This window comes from Crassostrea angulata, chromosome 6 (genome assembly GCF_025612915.1).
Source record: "Crassostrea angulata isolate pt1a10 chromosome 6, ASM2561291v2, whole genome shotgun sequence".
Classification (NCBI taxonomy): domain Eukaryota; kingdom Metazoa; phylum Mollusca; class Bivalvia; order Ostreida; family Ostreidae; genus Magallana; species Magallana angulata.
Genome location: NC_069116.1, coordinates 31,035,616 through 31,059,940, shown reverse-complemented (window position 1 = coordinate 31,059,940; position 24,325 = coordinate 31,035,616). Strand labels below are relative to the sequence as shown.

Below are 24,325 nucleotides of genomic sequence, written 5' to 3'. Positions count from 1 at the left end.
TTGCTAAAAAACGGCAAAGAAATTCTAAACACTTGTTGAATAAAATATGTTTAATATCAAAAGAACTTTCGTATGATGTCAAGAAAAAGGGGCTGGTCCTTCAATTTAGGGACCAAAAGGGCTCTAAAGTCTTTCTTCCATAGCATTTTACTGAAAAATATTTTGTTATATGTTTAGGAAGCAAAAATTTTCATCTCACATTTATTTAACAACATATTATAATTATTTTATCATGTGTTCCGTATTAAGGGGTTTTAATGGGTTTTAAGGGGCCAGAAGTACAAAACTTTGATAACATACCTCAAACAGAACAAATATTTTAAAAAGCATTATTTTGAAAATCAATATAGAATAAAATGCTGAGAATGATGTTCCTAACAAAATTCAACCATCAATATTTTTTGTTGTTGCCCTAATAAGGAGATAAAGGGTCAAATATCAAAGTCAAGGTCAAATAACCTTCAAAAAATCGCGCGGAAGACCTCCTCGTTGCTCGCAACGAGATCGTGTCTAGTTTTTTTTTTTATCATTTTACGGTCCCATTTCTTCTTTTATATTCATTATATTACGACTTGAACAATGAATCAAATACTTTTTTTTATTTGCTGGTGAAAATCACAAAATAAACGTATATCTACTCATATATCTGAGTTCTTTCATTAATTACTATAAAAAAATATAATTTAGCTAATAGTATCATACTATATCATATTATCTAAAAACATAAATTTTTACACAATATAATACAATATAATCGTTTAATTTACAGAATACATTTAGTTGTTAAATGAACAGTCAATCAAAAGTTCTTCGTCAGAGAAAGATGTAAAAAAGAAATACATTTACGAACCTAATTCCAAAACAATAAAAAACATAAGGTGCTCTAAGACTAAATGACGTACTAGTATCATGAACGTAGTGGCATTTCAATCTAAAATGTAAATACATGTAAAAATGCGACTCCATTAAATTGTTTCCATTGTCATTTTTTACAAGATATATCAGCCAGAGTACGTTTCCAATATTTACAACTGTAATTTAAAGACTCCGTGGCGAGGGGGCCTCTGTTCTGTAAGGCCAACGTTATACTGAAGATCATTTCGAAATTTAGATGTACTTTCTTTTCCTTTTGGTTCGGAAATCCGAACATCCATCGTGTAGATGGAGCTGAGATACACCTTAAAATTGACTTCAGGGCTCTGCTGCGAAACAAACTTTCGATTTCCTAGTAACTGTAACCATATTGTCTCTCCTTCTTTCACATTGAATTCGAAACTTTCGCTTGGTCCTTTCGTATAGCTCATATTTCGCAGTTCGGCCATCGTTGTTGAAAACATTTCCGGATTGACACAGCGAATAGCCAAACGGTATTTGTTTTCGCTATGTTGTTTCACGATAAGTCGCAATCGAAACTGCTCTGATGATGTGTAGAACAACTCTGCCATTCGAGATAATTCCGAATCTTTAGTTGACTTAGGAACAATTAATCCAACCACGCTATTATAAAACAAAAAAAATGGTTTTATTTTCATCTTTTTCCTGGGGCCTTCTTATACGTTTGTGAAGCTTTTATGTAGGAATATATATATCTAAAAATTGTATTCTAATATTAAAATTGATTTCAGAGTCACGTGAATGTTGAGGTAATACACGATTTTTACCCTTTAAATCACATGATATCCATATATAGCTAATATTTCAAGAAAAAGTTATAATATCAAATTGAAGTGATTCGCCATATATTAAAACTATAGAGTTGTATTAAAAGAAACAAAAAAAATGTAAACATTACAGTATCAAAATTCATTGTTATATTGTCGTAAGTTTATTCAACACAGTAATGAAAAACATACTTTGGGGCGGTTTAACTCGCTATATTTTACAGAGATATACTCGTATATTATAATGCTTGTCTTCTTTTGAACGAATTCTATTCAGTTCAGTTCCTGGAGGCAGACTATTTTTTGCCATCACTAGTAATAATGAAATATGAAATTTCTCGATAGATTTAAACGATGATGATATAAAATGCATGTAAAACTTAAACAATCATAATTAGTCGTAAGTGTGCATGTTTTTACAATGAAACATAATTATATTTATCAAATCATGTTATAATTTCAGTTACCTTGGTAAAAATTTTACCTGTAAGATTTGCCTCCTGTGAACAATTGCAGTCGACATGCCCCTGGGACATCTTTTACTTTGTCAAAATCTACGATAGTCCAGCCCTCTCCATTTTTGCATGATAACAAAGCTACCTTGTCTTCGCTTGCATCTAATTAAAAGAAAGACAATAAATGAATTCATTGAATTATAACTCTATATTATATTTTATCTTTACTCTCTATTTATGAAATGTTATATTATTTGCGCCTCCGTCACAACATCATATCAAAATCACTTGATGCAACATACAATGTACCTAACATTTAAAAAATATCACTTGAAAAGAGAGAAACGTTGCATTTCAAACTGAAGATGAACGAATGTTTATAACTATTCTACTACATACCAACAAAATCACTTCCTAACTCTAAGTGTTCTATATCGTCGAGAGCTTTTTTCAATTCGTTTGCAATATGTTGCTGATTTGATTCTTCAAGAGAATCAACCAGATCCTGGAACTGATCCTTGTCACAAAATTTCAACTTTTCTAACAACGCCATTGCTTTGTCTTCGGGTAATTTTTTTCGCTACATAATAGAGAATTTACCAATTTAAACTAGAAAATAGATAGTGTATAAATAAAATAATAAAAGAATATATAGTTCGGCAGTTTTTTTTAAATGAAACACAGTTGGATTCTACTTTATACCTTGATTTCTTGAATGGTTGAGGAGTTAACCAGTGTTCCCTTTCCGTAAAGGATATCTGCTACTTTTTCAGCATCCATTTTCTTTATCATTATGTTCTCGCATGCCTTCAGTGCAGATTGGGATCTAGTGACTTTGATATAAATTCCAATTTTAAAGCAAACAGTAGTACTAATGCAAGAAAGAAGATATGTACATTTGACTTTCAGAAAATGAATACCGGTATGTTACCTCTTCTCTTAAGCTCTGGATAAACCTCCAATGTAAGATTTGATTTGCTCTTTTTATCCAGAGTGATAGTATGTGGAGTTAATGCTACTTGAGCGTTTCGTAAGTCATCTACATCTTTTGCCATTTCTGTCGAATGTTTTCTGTCAGTGATCTACAAAAAAGAACAATAATTAATACGTCACAAAATAAATAGTTCAAATTGTAGATCTAGAAAAAAATCAAAGAGTCGTTTGTTAAATATGTATCGACATTTTCATAAATTACAATGCAACAACTACTTGTATCATTCAGCATATAATGAATACTATTATTTTAGAAGGTAATTCACGTATGATCATGCCTTCTTATTGCAAATTATTCCATTACAAACAGTTTTTTAATTTAAACGGCGAAAAATTGCGTCAATATTGTTTAAACCACGATGGTTCAATTTATCAACTTAATTTGTTTCATATGTTACCTGAATTGATCCGTTAGTTTTCTCTGAAAAACATCCGTTTGGAGCTGTGAGTATGGTCTTATTTGGAGAGTCAGTTTCAACAATCCCCCCATCTCTGCCAAGGCTGAAGGCATGCATTTTGGGCCGAGAAGCAACTATTATTCCAACAGATTTAAAGTTGTTGATTGCAATTTGCACCATTTGGATGTCCTGTTCGTTTTTAAGAAGAAATAACGCATGAACACATTTTTGAATATACATTAGTATGTAAAATATGATCATGATTAACCTACGTAAGGTATATGAAAAGCTGTCCTATGTTTTCAATTGACCTAAGTTTGAAAGTGGCATAAAAAAGACTGTTCCTTAAAGTTTACCAATACATGTATTCTATTTGTTTGAAACCTTTTTTAACTAAATAATGAGAAAAAAAACAGAGCTAGACCTCTAAATCAACTTGAGGAGGAATGCCCGACTCATAGTCCATTGTCTTCCAAGTACCACCATCAATGGAAGTTCTGACGATCAATTCCCTACATCCTCTATTGGCCTGGTGTGGAATGAAAATGCGGATTGGTTCCTTAATTCAAAAAAAAGAAAAGAAAATGGTACCGCATTTGTAAACAAATGTGAAAACATTTTTTACTGTCAGAATACATTGGGATAATTGTTTTTAAATACATGCATCACCTGAAGACGTATTGCCGACTTTGTGGATGGTTTGACCGTTACTAGAGTGGAGATGGGGATTTCTCTTTTGTCTTGTTCGAGACACTTCTCTCTTTCTTTATTACCATCAGACGCGTAGCAGGTAAGGTCATCCTGAGTAATCCCACCTTCCATGGCCAGTGCAATACAAATTATTCCATCATTGATGGTTGTTGTTCCATCCTGTCGGTAGTATCTTTAGGTAGATGCGTTACTTTCAAATTGAATTACCGGGGTTTTTCCAAGGAATCTCAACATTGTACAAAATCAAATGAATCAACTCTGGGAATCTATACATATTTAATTCAGTAAAATATTGCTGGGTGCATATTTTTGGACAGTTAAACTGTGCACGGGTTTTAACTAATAAGGCTACGTGAAAGTGAACTGATAGTACATTGTACACCATTAATGGTTTTAGACAATATTTTGAAAATTATCAAGTGTGATTTGTTTATTTATTGAAATAAACATTAAGTATTATTTTTTTTTCCACTGTGTACTGCATTTGAAGAGTTTTATAAGTTTAAGCGTAAAGAGTGGGTACGTGCTCTGTGTCTGTGCCTCTGAAGCAAAAATATATGACGTATAGTTTTAGAGGGGTTCTTAGCAATGCATGACATTTTAAAATGTCTTGCTATTAATAACCTGTTGCAATTTCATAAAACTATCACATACGGGCAAAATGCAACTTACTATGCTACATCTAAGTGCGTATTTTCTTTTCTTTTCTTTTTTAAATGAAGTTACGTGTACATGTTTGTATCTTCCCAACCAATAAAGCTGACATACCGAGTTGTCACACACCTTATTTTAATGCTTTTTAGATTTAGTGGATCTACAAAAATCGGTGATTAACAAACAGTGATAAAGACTACAAAAAATGTAAAAAATAAATTTTGAAATTTTTACATCATTGGTTCCCAATTCCTCCAGTCCCGTCTCCTTTTGTTTTCCTCCTTTTCTTTTCTTATCTTTTCTTCTTCCTCTTCTTTCTTTCTTTTTCTCTCCAGTTCTTCCTGTTTCCTTTCTTCTTCCTTCTTCTTAGCTTCTAATTCTAATATTCTTCTCGCCTCTTTATTTTTTTTATGCTTTTCCTCTCTAGCTTTTCTTTTTCTTTCTTCTTCTTCTGCTCTTTTTGCTTCTTTTTTTGCTTGTTCTTTTTTCCTTTCTTCTTCCTCTAATTGTTTTTTCATTTCATCCTCCCTTCTTTTTTCCTCCTTTTTCCGAGCATATTCTACATCGGCACTCTCTAAATTTTCGGCATATCTATTTACACCTTTTCTAAGCTCAAGGAGACCTTCCAATGAAATTTTACCCTCATTCTCCAATTCATTTGCCATATTAGCTGCCATCATCATGATTTTTCTCAATTCATTTTGTTCATTGCTGATTTTTTGCAAAGCTGCAATCTTTTTTAAATTGTCGGAATTGTGATCTTTTTCGTCTATCTTCTTTTTTGAATTAGTATTGATAGGTGCTCTAAGTAAAGTAAATTAAAAATAACTTTGGCTAAATATTTCATTATTAAAACGCATTTTCGATAACTCATGACCCTCAATTTGGTGATTGAACGTTATTTACATGTACTTTAGAGTTTTGTGAAACATAAAAATGTCTAGCTGTTGAATTATTGAAATCCTTACAAAATCAGTTTTCATATAGACGTTGGGACCGAGAATTGTGGAAAAAGGAAAAAAGGGCATATCCATCTGTCTTTCGTCAATTAGAAGGGGAATTGCATTGAGAATGGGTTTTTTATTCGTGTAAGGGTTGGGTTATCTCACCTTACTAGTTCAACAGCATCACCATTGAGCTAAATCAGCTTATCATATTGTCGTGTTGTAAATTTTGAATTTACCGAGTGGCAGTAAATACAAAATTTACAACATGACAATATGATCCAAATAATTGCTTACCTGTTACCGATTCTATTTGATTCTGTTGTTCCCTTGTCTGGCGCTGTTGTTCCTGTTGGCACTAACATCTGCCCCTTCTCATTTTTAGTTCCCCCTCTTTGGCTTGGGGAATCAGGCTTAGAATCGGCGTGTGCTTTAGGAAAAAAAGACAAAATCCGAGAGTGTAGCGCACTAAAATGGCTAACAACACGAATAATTAAAATTGTCAAATTTTCTGGATAACCAGTCGATCCCTTCTTAAGGCCCAAAAAATGATTTACATGAAATAGAACCAATGAAAACAAAATCTAGCACTTCAACTAACACTACAAAAAACTATAGAAGAAACATCTACTACATCATGTACAATTTCAATTGTCGTTGGCCATTTTTGGTGTTTCATATATTCAGTTTACTGGCTTTGTGTCTGTATTTAATGTTAGATCCGTCACTTTTAAGATGCCAACTGTTGTTGCTTTTATCAAGTGCTTCGATTCATAAATTTAAAAGCAACTGGGTATGGTTGTATTCGGCATAAGTGCAGGTAAATTAAATTACATACATGTATCTTAGTTTGTTAGTTGTTGCGCAAGAAAGGTTTATATATTTAACCGAAGAGAAAGAAAAATGGTCAAATTAACATGATAATTTCAAAGATTAGTGTAATACATTAATTGAACAGGACTCAACAAGAACAACATTAAACAGCGAAGTCTACTCAAATTTACCTTTCAAATTCGAAATGAGGGTCCTCATCTGCTTTGCTAAATCTGCGTTGAATACCTCCACTGTCATTCGTAATTGGTGCATCTCCTCCTTTATAAGAGCAACGTAATTATTAACTTGTTGTATGACATCAGACGTATTTTTTGTAGTCTGCAGAACTTCTTCCTGAAATGTGTCATACTCGTCCGAGGAATCGGGAATTTGAAACTTTTGATGAGAAGTTTTCTGTTTTTTCATAAGAAATAACGCCCTGATGTCTGACATTTTGCAAATTGAAAAAGAATCCAAATTCACTTTTCAATTTAAATGACTGAAATACATTCGAATATCTACACGATATATACCATATAGCCATATATATACGATATAACCACTTCCTTCTTCCATTCAAAGAATTAAAAAATCGATCTTATTTCCTCCAAGGAAAGTTGTTCGATTTGAATATAATCTCTTGTATGAAAGTCATTTAAATAATATGTCAGATTTATTTCAGTGATATATACCAGAATGATACGTGTAAAAACACTTCACTTTGAGTTCTATCTGCAGCATACATACCTACGTTTCTTAAATAAAAAAAAAATAATGATAAAACACGAATATAAGCTTATCCGTGCATTAAAGGTAGGCAGTAACAGCCTATATATTTTGGCATGTATGAACAACGTTCATTCATTGTATGGAGGAAAGAATTTTTTGTTTGTTTAAAATATAACATTGTAGCCCGAATTAAAACACGATTGTTAATTAAAGGGTCATGACGATACTAAAAAAAATCTGTACAAATTGTCTCTTTTCAGGTACCTGTAATTTGTAGAAGTGTTTGGACAATTCTGTGACTGTTATTTTGGATGATTAGTCATAACATACAATAAATAAATATTTCATTGTAAAAAATTTACATATAAGTTTTATAGAGCATGGACGCATTTCATTAGTTTGATAAAAATTGATTTAGAATCGCGGCTCATACTGATGGATAGAGAAAGGAAAGTTAAGTATACCCAGCCCTTCTCAAATAAGATTTAAAAATAAGAAAAAATAAGGTTATCATAATATGTTATGTGCTTATAATGACACTTTCAATAATTAGTTATTGAAAACTTTAGTACTGAGACAAGACGACTACCAGGTTAATTACAAATCAATACAATCAGAACAGTTCACCATTACTTGTATTCATTATATGTTCATATTTAATGAACTATTTCTGTTACCCTGTATGTGCCTTTTTAATCACGGGAATTATATAAATTTACAATATTGTAAGCAAGATGTTGTATTATTATTGATATATACTCTCTCTCTTTCTCTCTCTCTCTCTCTCTCTCTCTCTCTCTCTCTCTCTCTCTCTCTCTCTCTCTCTCTCACAGAGCTATAGAGGATTCAGTTTATTTCTTGAGAGTAAAGCCGACCTTTAGAAGTGTTACTTATTCAAGGGATTTGGGAGGGGGCGAATCTAATGTTGGTAATTTTATTATGTAAATTTTAGTTAGTTTGCCTTTGAAGATCATCAGAACACCCATCTATTCGGAATCCGCCCATCATACACTGGTTAAAAATCCAGAATGACGATGTATTTAATGTAAATGGCTACCTTGGCACTGTCACATCTGGCTTTCAGGACCGTGTGGCACAGCTCCATATTGTGACGTACTACCGATTCTATGAACAATATAATCAATAATATTTTTATAAATGTTTTCCTTCCCAATTAAATATTAAAATTACCTATAATTGCCGAGCAAAATGGGTATGAGTGTTAACTATGAATCTGTTAGTGTTAATCAATCAGAGCTCTCTATATACATGTATATATACGCTATATATATCTATATATATAGAGGTCTGTGCTTAGTCAGATTGATAATGAGTTCGAATCCCGCTGGAGGTTTTATTATTTTAACCAGAAACATAAATAACAGTTATAAATAATAACTATGTTAATGAGTTAAATAATAACTTAGATAAATAAATATAATAAATAACAGAGACAGTTAATTAATACATCTCTGTTTTAACCAAAAAATTTTAAACATATTTTTTGATCGAATGTTGTTAAATTTTAAACCGGGGAAAGTATTTTGATTATAATGTACTTTTATCTACTTTAATATCGACAAGTGTCACATATATACGACCTCAATTATTTAAATAATCCAAATTTTGATCGACTTGTCTAATATACTGCGGGAAAACTCTCGAACTCTTTTGTAATTGGAGGTACGCGGGACAATCCAAGATGGAAGAGTTTGTGAGAAAACTGGTGAAAACTTCAGATTTAAGGTATACAACTTTGATATGCTTTAATAAAATCAAAGAAAAAATCAGTTCAATAATTTATTTTTTGAACTTTGGTGTGTAAGCTTATCACGGTGAAAAATAATAAATTTTTTTAGTTGGAAACTTTAAAATGACAAACAGCAACAAACAGCAAAAAGGAAGACGAAATGTGACACCTGTGTTACATTTTAATACTCAGTTTAGCGTCTCAAATGTAAAACAAAAGGTAATAGTTTATTATGAGACACCAGTATACATGAATGTTATAATTTTTTATTGATTAAGAAAATGAATAAGTTTTGTATATAATTTATTTATATTTTATTCAATTTATTTTATCTTTGTTTATTTTAGTTCGTTGACAAAAGGAAAGATCAAGGAAGCATACAAAAATAAAGTGGGAAGGGAAATAACTCCTGAAGAGAAGAATGCTCTGAATCAAGCCTTGAAGAATATCCTAACTGATATCAACTCTGTGAGTTAATGTTATATGTTTTAATTAATTAAGTCATCAAACGCGTCATTTAAATTTCACTGTGTCTCAACTCTGGATCAAAGCAGTTATGATGGTCTCTAATATTCTTCTATGAAGGCATACCAAACTTCATAAAAAGTTAGAATAACCATGTAAAAATGAAATCTATGTATGTAAATTTTCCCAGAATATCACCCTATCTTTCAATTATCTATGCATTTTTGGTTTTCACTTTTCATTGACATTTAAGTAAATTCTATAATCTTAAAGTAGCTACTTGAACAACCTCACAGAGAAAACATCCCTATGAGGCTATGATAACATTCACACTCTCTAAAGTACAGTGCCGATCAGACCCAACCTAACAAAAAGTAAACCCCAACTAAACCCTGGGTTTACTTTCTGGGTTTACTAGAGTGGACCCAGAGTAAACCCCAAGTAAACCCAGAGTGGACACAGAGAGTAAACCCTGATCAGAAGTATACCCTGAAAGCAGATGCTACATGTGTATTCAGAATATACAAGGGGCAGGAATCACAGACAGTAGGATGATAAGATAAAATACAGGTCTGCTGCACACTTACATGTAAGTGCGTGTAGTTGACTCCAAAAGCAATTCTCGAGTAAACCCCGAGTGGACCCAAATTTTCAAAAAGTAAACCCAAAGTAAACCCAGGGTTTAGTTTCGGTTTACTCTGGTGTTACATGTAGGTTGGGTCTGATCGGTACTGTACATACACATGATATAAAACTTAGTCTAACACATGTACATGCTTCATTTGATAAAAATAAAACATCATTCAATTTCATTTACTCAATCATTATTATTTTTTTTGGCTCTTGAGAACACAACATTTCAATGACGACTTTGGAAATTTATTGAAGGAAAATTTTTTTAAAACTAACCAAGCCATCTATTTAGCTGGATAATATATATGTATGTTATGCTTAAATCACTTTACCCTTTCACCTTACAATAATAATCTATAATTCCTTAATTTGGTGTCTCTTTTTTTCAGCATGGAGGAAATAAAGAAAATGCCCAGTCTCTTGCCTCGCCATTAAAGTTGGTGAAATCTCCCCAAAAACCAAAGCCACTCAAACAGAAAGGTTATTGTTTCCTCTATGTAAAAATTTTGATAGAAGCAATTTTAGTATTATAGAGAACTAGATATTTCCTATTGGCTGCCATGTAGAGGGTGAACTTGCATATAGATTCCTCCATTATATAATATTAGCTATTATTGAATATTGCTATCTGTTTGTTTAATCATCCTGTATCTCATGGTCTAGTGCATTGATTTTAAGCATTCTTAGCTTCTTCCCATAATTTACTTGCCCAAATTCAACCTATATACAAATATATGTATTTTTGATATTAATGCTGAAAGATGTATTTCAGTAGTCATTTACAAAAACTACTTTTCATGTTGCTTAAATGGTATGTTATACATTTGTATGGATATAAATTTTAAAAATCCTAATTATAATGTCATCTCAAAATTTTATGAAGAGTTACGAGTATCATTGATAAGCAAGTTTTTGGGGAATCATAACTTTATGTTTTGACTCTGAATTTAATATTGTAATTAATCATTTAGCTGGATGGAAAATGATGAAAATTTCCTTACAATTGAGGCAAGAAAGGATAACATGGAAATGGTTCAAATCACGAAATTTTAATCATTTTCTTGGAAGAAAAATTAAAACTGGTGGTTTTAGAGACTGATGGTAAATGTGAAAAGTGTTAAAACTTTTACAGAAAAATTTACCCCTGAAAGGACCAGTAAGAAGAAGAAAGCAAGAACCTCACTGTCCCCTCGGCTGAGAGTGGATGAAGTGGTGGATGCTGTGATGAAGTCCAGTGATGAAGAGGAAGAAGATGATGAAGAGGAATATATGCCACAGGTTTCACCACGGAAGAAGAGGTCTCCAGTAAAGAAGAAAAGCCCTGTGAAGAAGTCAACAGTGAGTGTTAAAAAGAAGAGTTTTGATGAGGTGGTGAATGCTGTGCTTGATTCTGGAGATGAAGATGATGATGATGAAAAGATAGAGGAAGAAGATGAGGAGGAAGACAGTAATGATGAAGCTGATCCTAAAGTGGAGGCGAATTCCGATTCTGATTACAGTGTTGAGAAAAAGGATTTGGAGAAGGATCTGTCAGGGAGTGATTCTGAATATGAACCTTTTAAAGATGAATCAGATAAGATATCACCTAGAAAGAGTACAAGGAGAAACAATTCACCAAAGAAAGGAGCAAAGAATAAGAAAAGAAAAAGGTACAGTCTTTCTAGTTCTGATAGTGATGATGTCGAGGAGGAAGAGGAGCTGAAGGAATCAGACGATTTGTGTGATGATTCATCTGATGATGAAAAAGCATCAAAAACAAAAACGTCACTGAAAAGAAAACAGATCATTTCTAGTGACTCTGAAGAGTCCGAGGAAGAAAGGAAACCCAAAACAAAAAGACAGAGGACCATCTTAAGCGATGATGAAAATGAATCTGAAGATGAAGAAAAGAACAGCGAGGAAGAAAGTTTTGATAAAGCTAAAGACGTTAAAAGGAAACCTGTGAAGGGAAAACAGAGTGCAGCGTCTAAAACACAGAAAGGGAAAGAATTGAAGGAGAGAAGTGTTTTTAGCATAACAGAGGGATCAAGTTCAGAGGAGGAAGGTCTGTCTTTAGCTGAGATCAGACAATTGTCATCATCCAGTCAGAATAGTGAGAAAGGGGAAAGAACTCTGTCCTCCTCCAAGCAATCCAAAAATGTAAGCTATGCCAAAAAAGTCAAGGGAAAAGTGAGAAAAGAACCAAAAAGTCAGAACAAAGCCAAAAAATCATCACAAGAAACCAAGATGGATGTGAATAAAAAGAGGAACAAGAAAAAAAGGACAAGTGAAGTGAAAAGTGATGATGACAGTGGTGGTGATGATAATGATGAAAATAATGATGATGTTTATGTCAATTCGTGTAGTGATTCGGAGGAAGATTTGCCACTTTCTGTGAATAGAAAGGCTAAAAATGTTAAAGATAAAGTGAAAAAAGAACCAAATAATCAAAACAAGGCTAAAAAGGCATCCCATAAAACTAAGGTGACAGCTGATCAAACAGTGAATAAGAAAAAGAGTTCAAGTTCAAGTGTGTTAAAGAGTGATGATACCAGTGAAGATGATGTTGTTGTTAATTCAGGTAGTGACTCGGAGGAAGATTTGCCACTTTCCGTGAATAAAAAGAAGTCTCCATCTAATTACAATAGTAAAAAGTCAAAGAAAGTGGAGCTAGAAGAGGTACTTTTTTTGTAGATTTTTTTTTTTACACATACCGGTACATGTAGGCCAAGAGCTAATATTATAGACAAAGTGTATCTTATGCAATTTTGGGCACTTTGGGAAGTTGTTAGTCTCATCTATTAATAAATTCTATGTTACAGACATTCTTGTTTTTCTGTTAAAGTTGAGTTATTACCATTTATTAGAGTTCAATGTCTTTTTTTTCTCCGATTTGTGTAACTTTCTTTTAACCTTTTGTGATAGAGTTCAGATGAAGATGATGAGCAGCCAACACCGTCAACACCAAAGAAACTGCAGGTATAAAATGGGATGAAAATTTATAAATTCATGTTTTTTTGTCGACCATTTTTGAATGAAAAAAAAATTCCTTGTGCAAAGAGAAAAAAGAGTCAGAGCATTGAAATATACCTGTCTTTTTATAAAGTTACCTACATCATGTACATACATCATATATCATATGTAAATAATTAAAACATTTGATTTTTCAATCTGGAGCAATATTGACTAAATTGAGAAACATATGGAAATTTAAAAGAGGGTATGGTGTAGGATGGTACATAAACTATGCAATTCATTTTTCAGATGCACTTATCAAAACTCTCTCTCTCTCTCTCTCTCTCTCTCTCTCTCTCTCTCTCTCTCTCTCTCTCTTAGATTTTAAATAAAAGACAATGAGAATTCTATAATCTCAGCTCTTGGGTTTATAGCAAACAGCAAACAACCTCATTATAATGTATTGGAGAATGATCAGTACTTAGTGTTTTATCACAGCTACTTTGCATAAGAATCTTCTTTTTCAGAGCCCACATGATACCTCTGACTCTGAGAGTGAAGGTTCAACAAAGAGTTCTCCACCTATTCAAAAGAAAAAGAAATCATCCTCACCATTACAAAAGGTACTTTTTTTTCCAGTCTGTAGTTTCAATAAAATGATGTGCACACTGTTTACATGTCAATGAAGTTTAAAAAGAAAAAATGATTAATTAGAAAAAAAAGATAAATCATTGTTTTGGAGACTACATGTGCATTAATTGTTTGTTATTTTTTAATTATATGAACAATATCTTACTTCACTAACTTATTTTTACATGCATTACTTGAAACAGAAATCCCAAGAGAGGAAGGGCTCTGGGGACGGGAGTGAGGAGGAGGGTCCCCGTGTGAAGGAGCTGAGGAAGATTTGTCGGGCGGTGGGGATCCTGGTCACCAATGCCAGACACCTGGCTGGGTGCTCCTCAGACAACCAGAAAATCAGCAAACTTAACCAGCTGCTCAGAGAGGCAGGCATGGAAGGTAGGAATAATGTCCCGGATTATTGAATTTGTTAAGGTTGAGGAATGTTAACTGGATATGGGATTTTGTTTCACCAGTAAACACAGTCATGCACATGTAGGGTGGTAGTTCTGTGGCTCTTAGATAAGTTCTTTATTTTATTTTATTTAATGATTCACTAAAGGATAAATGTTCAGTGGGGCCTTCATTTCCCAGACACTTTCTTTCCCTGTAAAATTGCTTGAATAGATGTATACATACCGGTACATGTAAACTCTACTGCTTTTAATATGAGGAAGTTACCGCTTGTAACCCTGTCTCCCACCTAATGATTTATTAAAAAAAGTAACAGCTTTTATCAAAATCTGTATTGTTGTTTTAATATATATCTTTTAGGGAAGCCATTGTGATCAGAAAATCTCATTGGGTTTGAAATTTGCATGTGACTTGAATCGCATACTTGACTTGAAGGCATACTGACACCTTTTTAAGTCTGATAAAACGATAAGATTTTATGCATGTGTTTTACATTGAAAAGATGAGAGAAGTCCCTTCCAGTGATTTCATTAGTTGCAAAACATGTCAGTATCCTTGGTTTCCCACAAAAAAAAACTTTGCTATTCCACTTGCGGCTAGTAATGACTGAATAAGAATAACTTTGCCATAAAAGTAAACTTGACATGCTTTTTTAGCTCCTGTGGCAACACTGCATGATTTGTGATAAGCATGTAAGCATCGTTTATGTATTGAAAAACAATATTTGATTTACTACTAGTTCTAACTTCTTTTATTTATTGAAATTTAGCAGCTTAACCTATTTTACAGAACAATGGCAAATGTCAAAGTCTCTGGACACAAAGATTTTTTCCTTGAAAAAAGCTTAATCAGTTTGATAAAAATTGCATGCAAACTTTTCATGTGTTAATAATGTTTTAATTAAGTCTTTTTTAGTTTAGTTGATATCCGTAGATGCTAATCAGAGACCCTACCTACATATATGTGCACTTTCAAATCTACACAAAAAAGACTGTTAGATTTATTTATTTATTTTTTAGATGAATTTAAAATCTACCTCTTTTTCACCATTCGAGGTTAACATGTATGGAGTATATTCTACTGGTATTCATTTAATCCTGGGGTGGGTTTTTATTGGAGAGCCACTTGCATTTTTTTGTTTTATTTAATTCACAATAGGTAGACCGAGTATGAAAAAGGTGGAGGAAGTGAGACTTATGAAGGAAGCAGCTGAACTAGACACCCACAATATACTGAAAACTGAGGGTAAGGTGGTGTAAGTTGTCAATACGAAACCACAGTTGTCTCTCTTTGACTCTACAATCAGTTTGATGTCCTGCTAATTTTTAATGCACTTTCAGGTAGAGGGAAAAGAAGAGTGAACAGCTTATTTTCAAGGTCAGATGATTCTCCAAAGGTCAAGGTCACGCCAGTGAGAGAAAAATTCAGCAGACTGAGAGACATCATTGACAGTGATTCGTCAGATTGATAAATTAAAAGGTAAATGAAATAAATATGCCACATGTAGCTACATTGTATTTTACGAAGTACTGATGATGAAAGACATAAATATGCATACAGTAAAACATGCTTATAACGATGTGCCAGGGAAGGGCTATTTGGCTTTGTTAAAAGCATAATTCGTTATATCCGTCAAGTTTACAACGTATAATAAAGTCATGGTAAATGAATTTCACTTTGCTGTAATATAACGTCAATTCATTCTGACCTTGTTCGCTATAACCGTGTTTTACTATAAATTAAAAGTTATTGTATTCTCATCTTTGCTAGCCAATTGCAAGGGTTTTGATACACTACATTCTTTATTATGTGGAACATAGTGTATTGGAAACAAATTTAAATGGTTTTTGACCAGAAGGTTTTTCTATAGCATTTCTTACTACAATGAACATTTCATTTTGTGGATTAGCTCAAAATGGAATCTCAATGAATTTTGATGAAAACAGATTAAAAGATATTTTGAGTTAAAGAAAATGTAAGAACAGAAATTATGATAAGTGCACCAAAAAGGTGAAAAACCAGTATAAATATAACCATTGTGTGGCATGGATAATTAGTGTACAAACAAATTTTTTAGTCACTTTAACATGTCTTATTGCTGTGAAACAGGGCCGTTTGAAGTAATATTCCATATTCAATAAAACTCATAAATGTCGTCAGATTTAGAGGGGAGATTCAAAATTAAATTGCTTATGTCATACTATGTATGTATTAACTTTTTTCATTGGATAGACATGTGCGCCATAATGTTGTCAATATAAGATATGCAAATATGTCTTGGGATTATTCACTTGATCAATTCTGTGAATATGAAATTCGTGAAATATCTGCCACACATGTTCATTGTACATGTAGTACATATATGTAGAATCTCCATTTGATGTAAATTCTTTTACTTGCTGTAATTGTATGATGTGTATTTAGCTTACCTGATATATTAGCATGCAAAGGCAAAGTGAAACATTTGATTTATAGAGCATTAGTATTTAGTTCTGGTGGAGTTGGCCATGGACTGTTTTTCTGTCTGTTGGTTGTACTGAATCATTTTCAATTTGATTCCTGCTTCACGTTCATTGGCTTTGCTGTACAAGTTGTTTCCCTTAGACCAGCAGTCACATGTTTCATGCTGTTCAAAATCAAGTTGTAACCACAATTGACAAATTAACGTTTTGTTTACATTTACTAATAGATCAAAGTAGGGAGTGATTCCAATGACAAATTCTGATGTAGTTCATAACAATGGGGCAAGCAATGTACACCTTTATGTGTCAATATAATGTTCGAAAATTAAAATTCACTTCTGCATTATTTATATTAACAATGTTGATCTATCATACCCGTGTAAAATTAACTCATTGTAAGGAATCGAGGCAATGTAAACAGTGTGTATTTCTTAGGAATCGATCACTCCAGAATCTGGGGCACTTTGATCTCTATGTTTAACTGTGATATTGATTCGTTAGGAATGTCGGTGCGAGCTTAGTTACACCATTGTACAGAGAGATTGATGAAGAGTCCGTCTTCTGTGATGTTAGTCATGTAACAGAAGGGGCTGTGATAGTTGATGGATAGGTGCTCGGCGATAAACAAGAAAAAGCAAAACAACACTTACATTCTGACATCCTTAGACATGGAATACTTAGTAGATATTTTGTGTGGCAAATTGTACTTTGTTGTTTTGAATGATAGAATAGGCAAGAATTTCAAGTAATTGGATCTTCTCTATTGAAGATACATGTACATAGATAATTTGCTTAATATGTGTATTCAACATCTCTCTCTCTCTCTCTCTCTCTCTCTCTGTTTTTAACCCCCACCCCACCTTTTTCTCTGAGGATAGAAATGAGAAGCATTAGATTTTCTCTTAACTTTTATAATTTTTAGAAAGATATGTTTATACATGTAGATTATCTTAAAGTTAAAATTTTTGAAAAGTAGATATGCGAGAAAGGTAACGAAACACCTGGCTTTATATTTATTAACCCGGGTTCTATTGAATGATTTAAAATTTCTGTCATACCCTGTCAAGCTTCCAAAATTGATAGACATATATATGTAACAGTATGTACCCTCATTCAATCCTTTAAATCAAGACTATACCTAGTGACCTACTTTCAAACCTTTTACTACTTATATCTTATTTTGATTTTAGCTACTGTGATTAACTTAGTAACCAGGTGATATCTGTGTATCTCTTATAATGGACATTGTGCAATATCCATGATATCAGTCAGATATTTCTCTTCACTTGTGAAATCTAAGATAGAAGTTGTATTCATGATTTCCAATTAAAACCTTTCATCTACCCACTTCACCCTATTTGAAGATTTGAAGATATTGCCAAATCAATATTGTGCAATACTGGCATACTGCAGCGATATTTTTTTTGAAATTCACCCTGAAGTATTTTAATAAGAAATGATGAAAGAAACACCCAGGGTGGTTTTAATGATTGTGAAATGCAGATATGTGGCATAAATTATATCACATGAGAATGAAATCAATATCCTGGTGTTATTTATATTTTATTAACATTCAACTATTTCAATGAGGCAGCGGTGATTTCTTGTAAACGATCTGTATTTTTGAGAGGAAATGGTTCCTCTCTATGGTTAGGATCACTGTCAGCTTCTTTTGAATAAAGTCTGATGTCAGGACATTTCAGATTTTTCATTCTACCTTCCATTGTTACAAGTAAAATGGGTTTCCTAAATTTAAGAGTTGCATTTCAATTACCAATTTGCTGCATCATCATCACAATCACCCCTTTTTTCAGAAAAGAAAAAAAAATGAAGGAAAAAAATGAAATAGAATTGAAAAAAAGGACACAATTGCAAATATTTGATGAAGGACTTTGTGTGCTTTGTCCTTGAAATATGATGTTGTAAATGCAACACCATTGAAATGCACATATGTAATATTGAAGGTAATCACCGTCTCTCTATGATTGCAGATTGGAGTGGAGGGAAGGGAGAGGCGTCCATTGTTGTACATGTATAGGCATTGTGTGGAGCCAACCCCCCGCCAGTAGACTGCAGTCAATTTGACTTTGTGGTGACTTTGGGTGCAGATACAAAAGACCTGAACCAATTGCATTCCTGTCTTCCAATTTCTGTCAAGACCCTGTAACTAGTTAAGGATGAAGATCGGTGCATAGATCATTAATTTTGCACCCAAGTTGGAACCCTTTCAACAGGACTTCGTTCAAGTTTTGAAGTTTAATTAAAAGGAAAAAATTGCACATAAACAATTTTTTAACTGGTTTGAAGGAATTGATGCATGGTTTTTTAAAAAAGTTTAACTTTTTTTATGTCTTGCATTTATCTTGAGAAAGAATTGGGTTAGTTGATGTTATAAAAGCTTGTTAAGACAAACAGACCATAACCAATTTTACTTCATTAACATATGATGTATTTTTGTAATCTTATTTTTTTTTTTTTGGTAATACACAAAATGTACATTGTGTAATACTGCTACGAGGAAAAAGACAGAAAATATATTAAAGAAAACATTTCAAATATATAAAAAACTATTGTTTTGTTCATATACTGTCATTAGCCTGCTGCTTTGGAAAACAAAAATTACGGTCGATGTAATTTCTCTGTTGCCAGACATATAGCTTAGCACTTGGGTTCAAACGAATCAATTTTACAGGCTCTAAAAGTAAATGATACAACATAACAAAGTGTCCAGCTACTGAGGTCGTCTGTATGATAAACTGTTTCTTTCGCCTGTAACAATTGATAAGCACCAATCGCTGGAAATCAGAACTCGACTTCCTGTTGTTGTCTTTGATGTTTGACAGAAATAAACATTATGACATCAACTTATGTGGCTAGTGTTTCTTCTTTTTCATGATGGCATCTTTGTAAATGAGGATAGTCTGCTAAGGCTTTACTGTTCAACCTTAATCATGGCATTCTGCCCAAAGAGATGGAACCTTCATCTTTCCATTTTTAAGCAACAAATTTCGTTTGTTTTCAACTGTTCATTTTATTTCTCATTGATGGAATGCATGTACAGTGCTTGCATAAATGATATACAGATGAACATGTTCTGTGAATACTTATATGTTAAATTCACACAATTGGAATAAGATATGGGACCTTTGCGTTCCATTGTGTAATAAATATATATTAAGAAGCATTTGAATAAAAATGCCATAAAAATGTCAGAAATTATGACGACCTTTATTATGTGACACGGTTATTGATCCAGTGCAGGTTTTTGCAGGCTGTGCAATTCATTGTCTTACCAGGTGTTGCTTGCGAGAAAAAGATTTCAGACCAAACCTGTCGAATTTCGAATTGGTTAAATTGCATATCTAACGATGAAGGACAACTTTGTTACTTTTCTTCACATATAAAAAAGATATGCAGATTTTATAAGAGTTAGTTTTAACTGATTTAGTACTGTTTACCATTTCATCATCTCTTTAAACTTCGAGATAGTTCCCCGAATGGTTATTTGGTGTTTAAGGAAATTAAGCAGATAATGGAAGAAAATCCCGGATGTGTGCCTTGAATGCAAATGCAAAAAGCAGCATTCGGGAACCCAAAGTGAAACATAATTATGGTAATCGCGCAGGTTTTTATGATTCCAAAATACCAGGGTTTAACAAGCATTTACAGGTTTTTCCCCCCATACAATTACGAAATTCCCCATGCACTTTTGTACGACATCTTTAATTTCCACATTAAAAGGATCCTCAGCAAACACAAACTATTTCTCTTCTTTTGTTGAAGACTGTGAAAAGCCATGTAAATATCACGTGAAAATCTGCAATAAATGCACTGAAAATTATCCTTACCATGTAAACGTATAGACAATTTTCGGCTTTTAAGATTCTTATCCTTTAGGTACAATTCTGTTACACTTGAATAATTGAAATAACGATGAGGTTGTTTACTCTCATTATATATTTTTTATGAATTCCATCCAAATGGATTAGTTTTTTTTTGTCCTGGGGTTGCAGTGCACGTGACAATCTCACTGCAATCTCCATTTCTTAAAATTATGTCCACAGATGCATGAAAAAGCTCATTGCTTTGAAAGGATGTAGTTTTGCTTGTATTTACTTTGTTGTGACTATCGAAAATTTTGAATTCAAAATTTTGATTGTACAATCAAAATTTTTTGATACGCATAAAGTTGTTAATTTCACACAGTGTGCATGTATATGCATATACACATGAAAATGTCTATGAACTATAAAATTATAAAGTTTTTACGTAAATTCATAGCATGCAAAAAAGATAGTTTGCTTTTATTCGCTAAATTAATTTTGATGAACTTTATGCATTTACTGGTAATTCGTAACATCAAAAATAAAGCTCTGTTCTATAATTCAGTAGGTTTTAGTGACAGATGGAGAATATAAAAAACAGAATTTGACAAATGACCTACATACTCTCCACTGCACCTCGAAAGGTGGGTTATTTCGTTTTTATCTTAACATGAGTTTTGGTTGAAAAGCTATTCAGTGTATGAAAATGGATAATGGTAGATTTATCAAGTGTTGGGTTTCCAGGTATTTTGAATATTTGTCCGATAGAATGCACATGTATTATCCATGTGGAGTCTTTCGAGTTTTTATAAATTGTATGCATGCCATTTTGGTCCAAGTATGATTTATCCAGGGGTGAATCTGTGTCATAGAGAGCATTTCAATACACGTGCTTCTAAATTTGTTATTTTTATACGCCCTGAAATGTATGATTTTGCACCAGAATACTCTGCTCTGTTTCCCCGAATAGAAGATAAAAAGATAAAATGCATAACATATATATGATTTAAAATTAACAAAATATATGGAACGCCTGAACTGCCTGATGTGTATGATTTTCATGGTACGGTGGTACTTTTTCATTGAGGCACCTCGTGCGCAATTTGATAATTAAAACGATTTACGTGCACATGAAAGTAGAAAAAGACATTTGAAAGAAATAATGCAGTTCAAGTTATTTAACCCCCCTCCCTAAAAGCGTAAATTCATGTTTTTCTTGCAAGATCTCAATTTACACATCTTTTCATTGAAGTTAAAGAATAAAGAGAGAGTTACTACTTTCCCACAGGCATTTTCTTTCCCTGTTCTCTTTGCAGAAAATCTTGACTAGTTTGTATGTCAGTGCAACGAAAAGAAGAGGTTAATCTATTGCAATAGAAAATGGGAATCAGGCTAAAACTCGTCAAGATAATGTAAGAGAAGGTGCCAAATTTCAGGTACCCTCAGATTGATAAGATACTTGTTGTTAAACAGGACATCTTTCTGTTAATGAATGAATGTTAACAGTCTTTTGTTGTCAGGTGTTGATTATCTGATGAATTGGAAGCAATAGGACTTTGTTTCTTGTCCCCGATTTCTGTTGTTTGATTTGTTTAGTCTATTCAAAGGTATTGTGCAATGTTTTCTGTGCAATGTTAAGGCCTTGTTTTAAGGATGGTTGTATTGTCATTTACATAAGAGATGGAGAAAGGATAGGGCAAAGAAGAATGGAAGGGGCAACAGGTCTATGGAGAAATTCTCTATCGTTCTCACACCTCTGTACAAAATCTGAGTGATGACTGAATCTCCTATTGAATGTGTATACATACTGATGAAAATACCAGGAACATTTTTTCATTTACTCATCTTTGTGAATGACTAATTAATAAATACCACCCCTCCTCCCCCAATGTCAAGAGAACACTAATTTACATATTTTGCTAGAAGCTTTTTATTTTCAATTTTGCAACACTAGTAGTAGATGTATTTATGCGTATTTTGTTGCATTACGTAATTCTACGAACTTTTCTACAGTTCGGACAGAACACCACCTAACCCCAAAGCGTTCAATTGGTGTTATGCATGATAAGGCAAACGCACAAAATTAACGAGAGAAAACACCTTAAAATGACTATACGTGTGATCATGTTCAGCTAATTGTCTATTCATGACATAATGTACTATATATGGTGTAAAATGTTTAATGTGGGTGGATGGGAAGGAGAGAAAAGGGGTGGGGGCTATTTCAGTAATTAAGAGAAGCCACATTCAAAGATATTAAGCTCCTGAATGAATTTATGCGATGTCGTAGCCGCTGGTCAAAGGTCCAGGCGGAGAAGCGAGGAGGAATGTTAGAGACGCGCCTTGTCGGGGGCTTTTTGTCGTCTGTCTAATGAACGAGAGTAAAAGGTAAAATCATAAACTATGTGATAATGGATGGCGTGTGCTCAATTATTATGTTAATGTTAAATATTTCTAACTGAATGTGGTTTCATTCAGTGAAAAGAATAATGATATTTACCTCCGAAAAACAAATTATGGTATATTTTCTGAGATGGAACGTTTCTTATGTTACCTTATAGATCTCACCAAGATTTTTTTCTTCCCCACCCCCTAAATCTTTCTCCTAGTATACATGTCCTTACACAATAATTGTGCTTCATTTGAAATTACAAAAACATACCCCCAAAATCGAATCATATGCTGGATAGAAAATAAATGTAGCGTGTAGTATTTACCATACGTACATGTATACCAACTGTATAGATCGTTAAACTTTGGTGACCTGATCAGAGTAACACAATACGTATATAGATGGTGCGCTCCAGTAACAACTTGGGGCCCACCGGTTTTTTTTTCTTTTTGAGATTATGGATTAAGGTCGTACCATTAGTGGATTCTCTCCGTCTCGCCCGGAGTTCTTGAGTAGACCATTGCAAAGTGATGAGTACCATTGGACCGTATGAAAAGCTTTAAGTCTGTATATTTGTTTTGCATTTTCTTCTCTTTGAATCCCTGGGTAATTGGCACTCGTGCTGAGCCAGTACAGAGAGAAGCTTATGTTTTACACAGAATGCGACCGGAGACACAATGAGACCCTCACAATTTTTTTTCTTCAATGAAGATTATTTCAAGAGTATATGTAAATATTTTAAAAAAAAGTAAACGATTTCAGCAGTTGTATAATGCACAGACATCCACACAGATAACCTTTCTGAACCTAAGGTTTGACAATTGAAATACATTCCAACTTAATAGCAATTATAGAACCAATAGTTTACATATATATCGCATTCAATACAATGTATCCACTATGGAGTACTATGCAAACATATACTTCACGGAATAATCAAGAAAAGGAAAATTGGCGATTGCCTATATGTCTGATTCGTGGGGTAGCTTTTTATAAGTGTTTTACACTCTTTTGTTAAACGGAACGAATGTGTTGGCATTCACAGTGTCAAAGTTAATAAACGAAGTTTTGGCCTTCTTGTGTATTGGTTGTGACAACTGAAAGAGGCCTGGTTGAACCCAAATATTACTATATTTTCATTGCTTGACCGTTTATTCAAAATGTGACGGGGTGCAAAATTCCAATTGCACGAAACAATCCAATTTTATTTAATAAAAAGATAATTTGGACGGAGATCTCTCTCTCTCTCTCTCTCTCTCTCTCTCTCTCTCTCTCTCTCTCTCTCTCTCTCTCTCTCTCTCATAATGCAATGTTGATTTATTCTAACTTATGCCATATTTGTATATTGTATATCATACATGTCGATGTTTCATATGAGAAAGATGACCATTTAGTTTTAGACTCAATTGTCAGTATTTCTCATTGGAATACTTTTAAGCATATTAATTGAGGTCATCCTCATAAATCTAATT

The 24,325-nt window shown here is 33.1% G+C and overlaps 2 protein-coding genes across 4 annotated transcripts; one reads left to right on the top strand and one right to left on the bottom strand.

Moving 5' to 3' along the window:
- Positions 1–754: 754 nt before the first annotated feature.
- On the bottom strand, positions 755–7,264 carry LOC128188966 (uncharacterized). Of its 2 annotated transcripts, XM_052860311.1 has the most exons (11): positions 6,821–7,264; positions 6,114–6,246; positions 5,107–5,676; positions 4,177–4,390; positions 3,932–4,066; positions 3,508–3,696; positions 3,048–3,198; positions 2,819–2,949; positions 2,516–2,696; positions 2,146–2,278; positions 755–1,497 (listed from the first exon to the last, which is right to left on the bottom strand). In XM_052860311.1, exons 1-11 carry the CDS (start codon positions 7,080–7,082, stop codon positions 1,026–1,028), a joined length of 2,571 nt encoding a protein of 856 aa, XP_052716271.1. In that variant the 5' UTR covers positions 7,083–7,264; the 3' UTR covers positions 755–1,025. The 2 variants fall into 2 exon arrangements, with proteins under 2 accessions (XP_052716271.1, XP_052716272.1); XM_052860312.1 differs by lacking the exon at positions 3,508–3,696.
- A 1,779-nt stretch (positions 7,265–9,043) lies between these two features.
- On the top strand, positions 9,044–19,505 carry LOC128189810 (protein IWS1 homolog A-like). Of its 2 annotated transcripts, XM_052861574.1 has the most exons (10): positions 9,044–9,104; positions 9,456–9,576; positions 10,596–10,686; positions 11,339–12,864; positions 13,111–13,164; positions 13,668–13,763; positions 13,974–14,160; positions 15,334–15,420; positions 15,516–15,654; positions 18,629–19,505. In XM_052861574.1, exons 1-9 carry the CDS (start codon positions 9,061–9,063, stop codon positions 15,641–15,643), a joined length of 2,334 nt encoding a protein of 777 aa, XP_052717534.1. In that variant the 5' UTR covers positions 9,044–9,060; the 3' UTR covers positions 15,644–15,654; positions 18,629–19,505. The 2 variants fall into 2 exon arrangements, with proteins under 2 accessions (XP_052717534.1, XP_052717535.1); XM_052861575.1 differs by lacking the exons at positions 15,334–15,420; positions 15,516–15,654; positions 18,629–19,505 and adding an exon at positions 14,536–15,256.
- Positions 19,506–24,325: the final 4,820 nt, after the last annotated feature.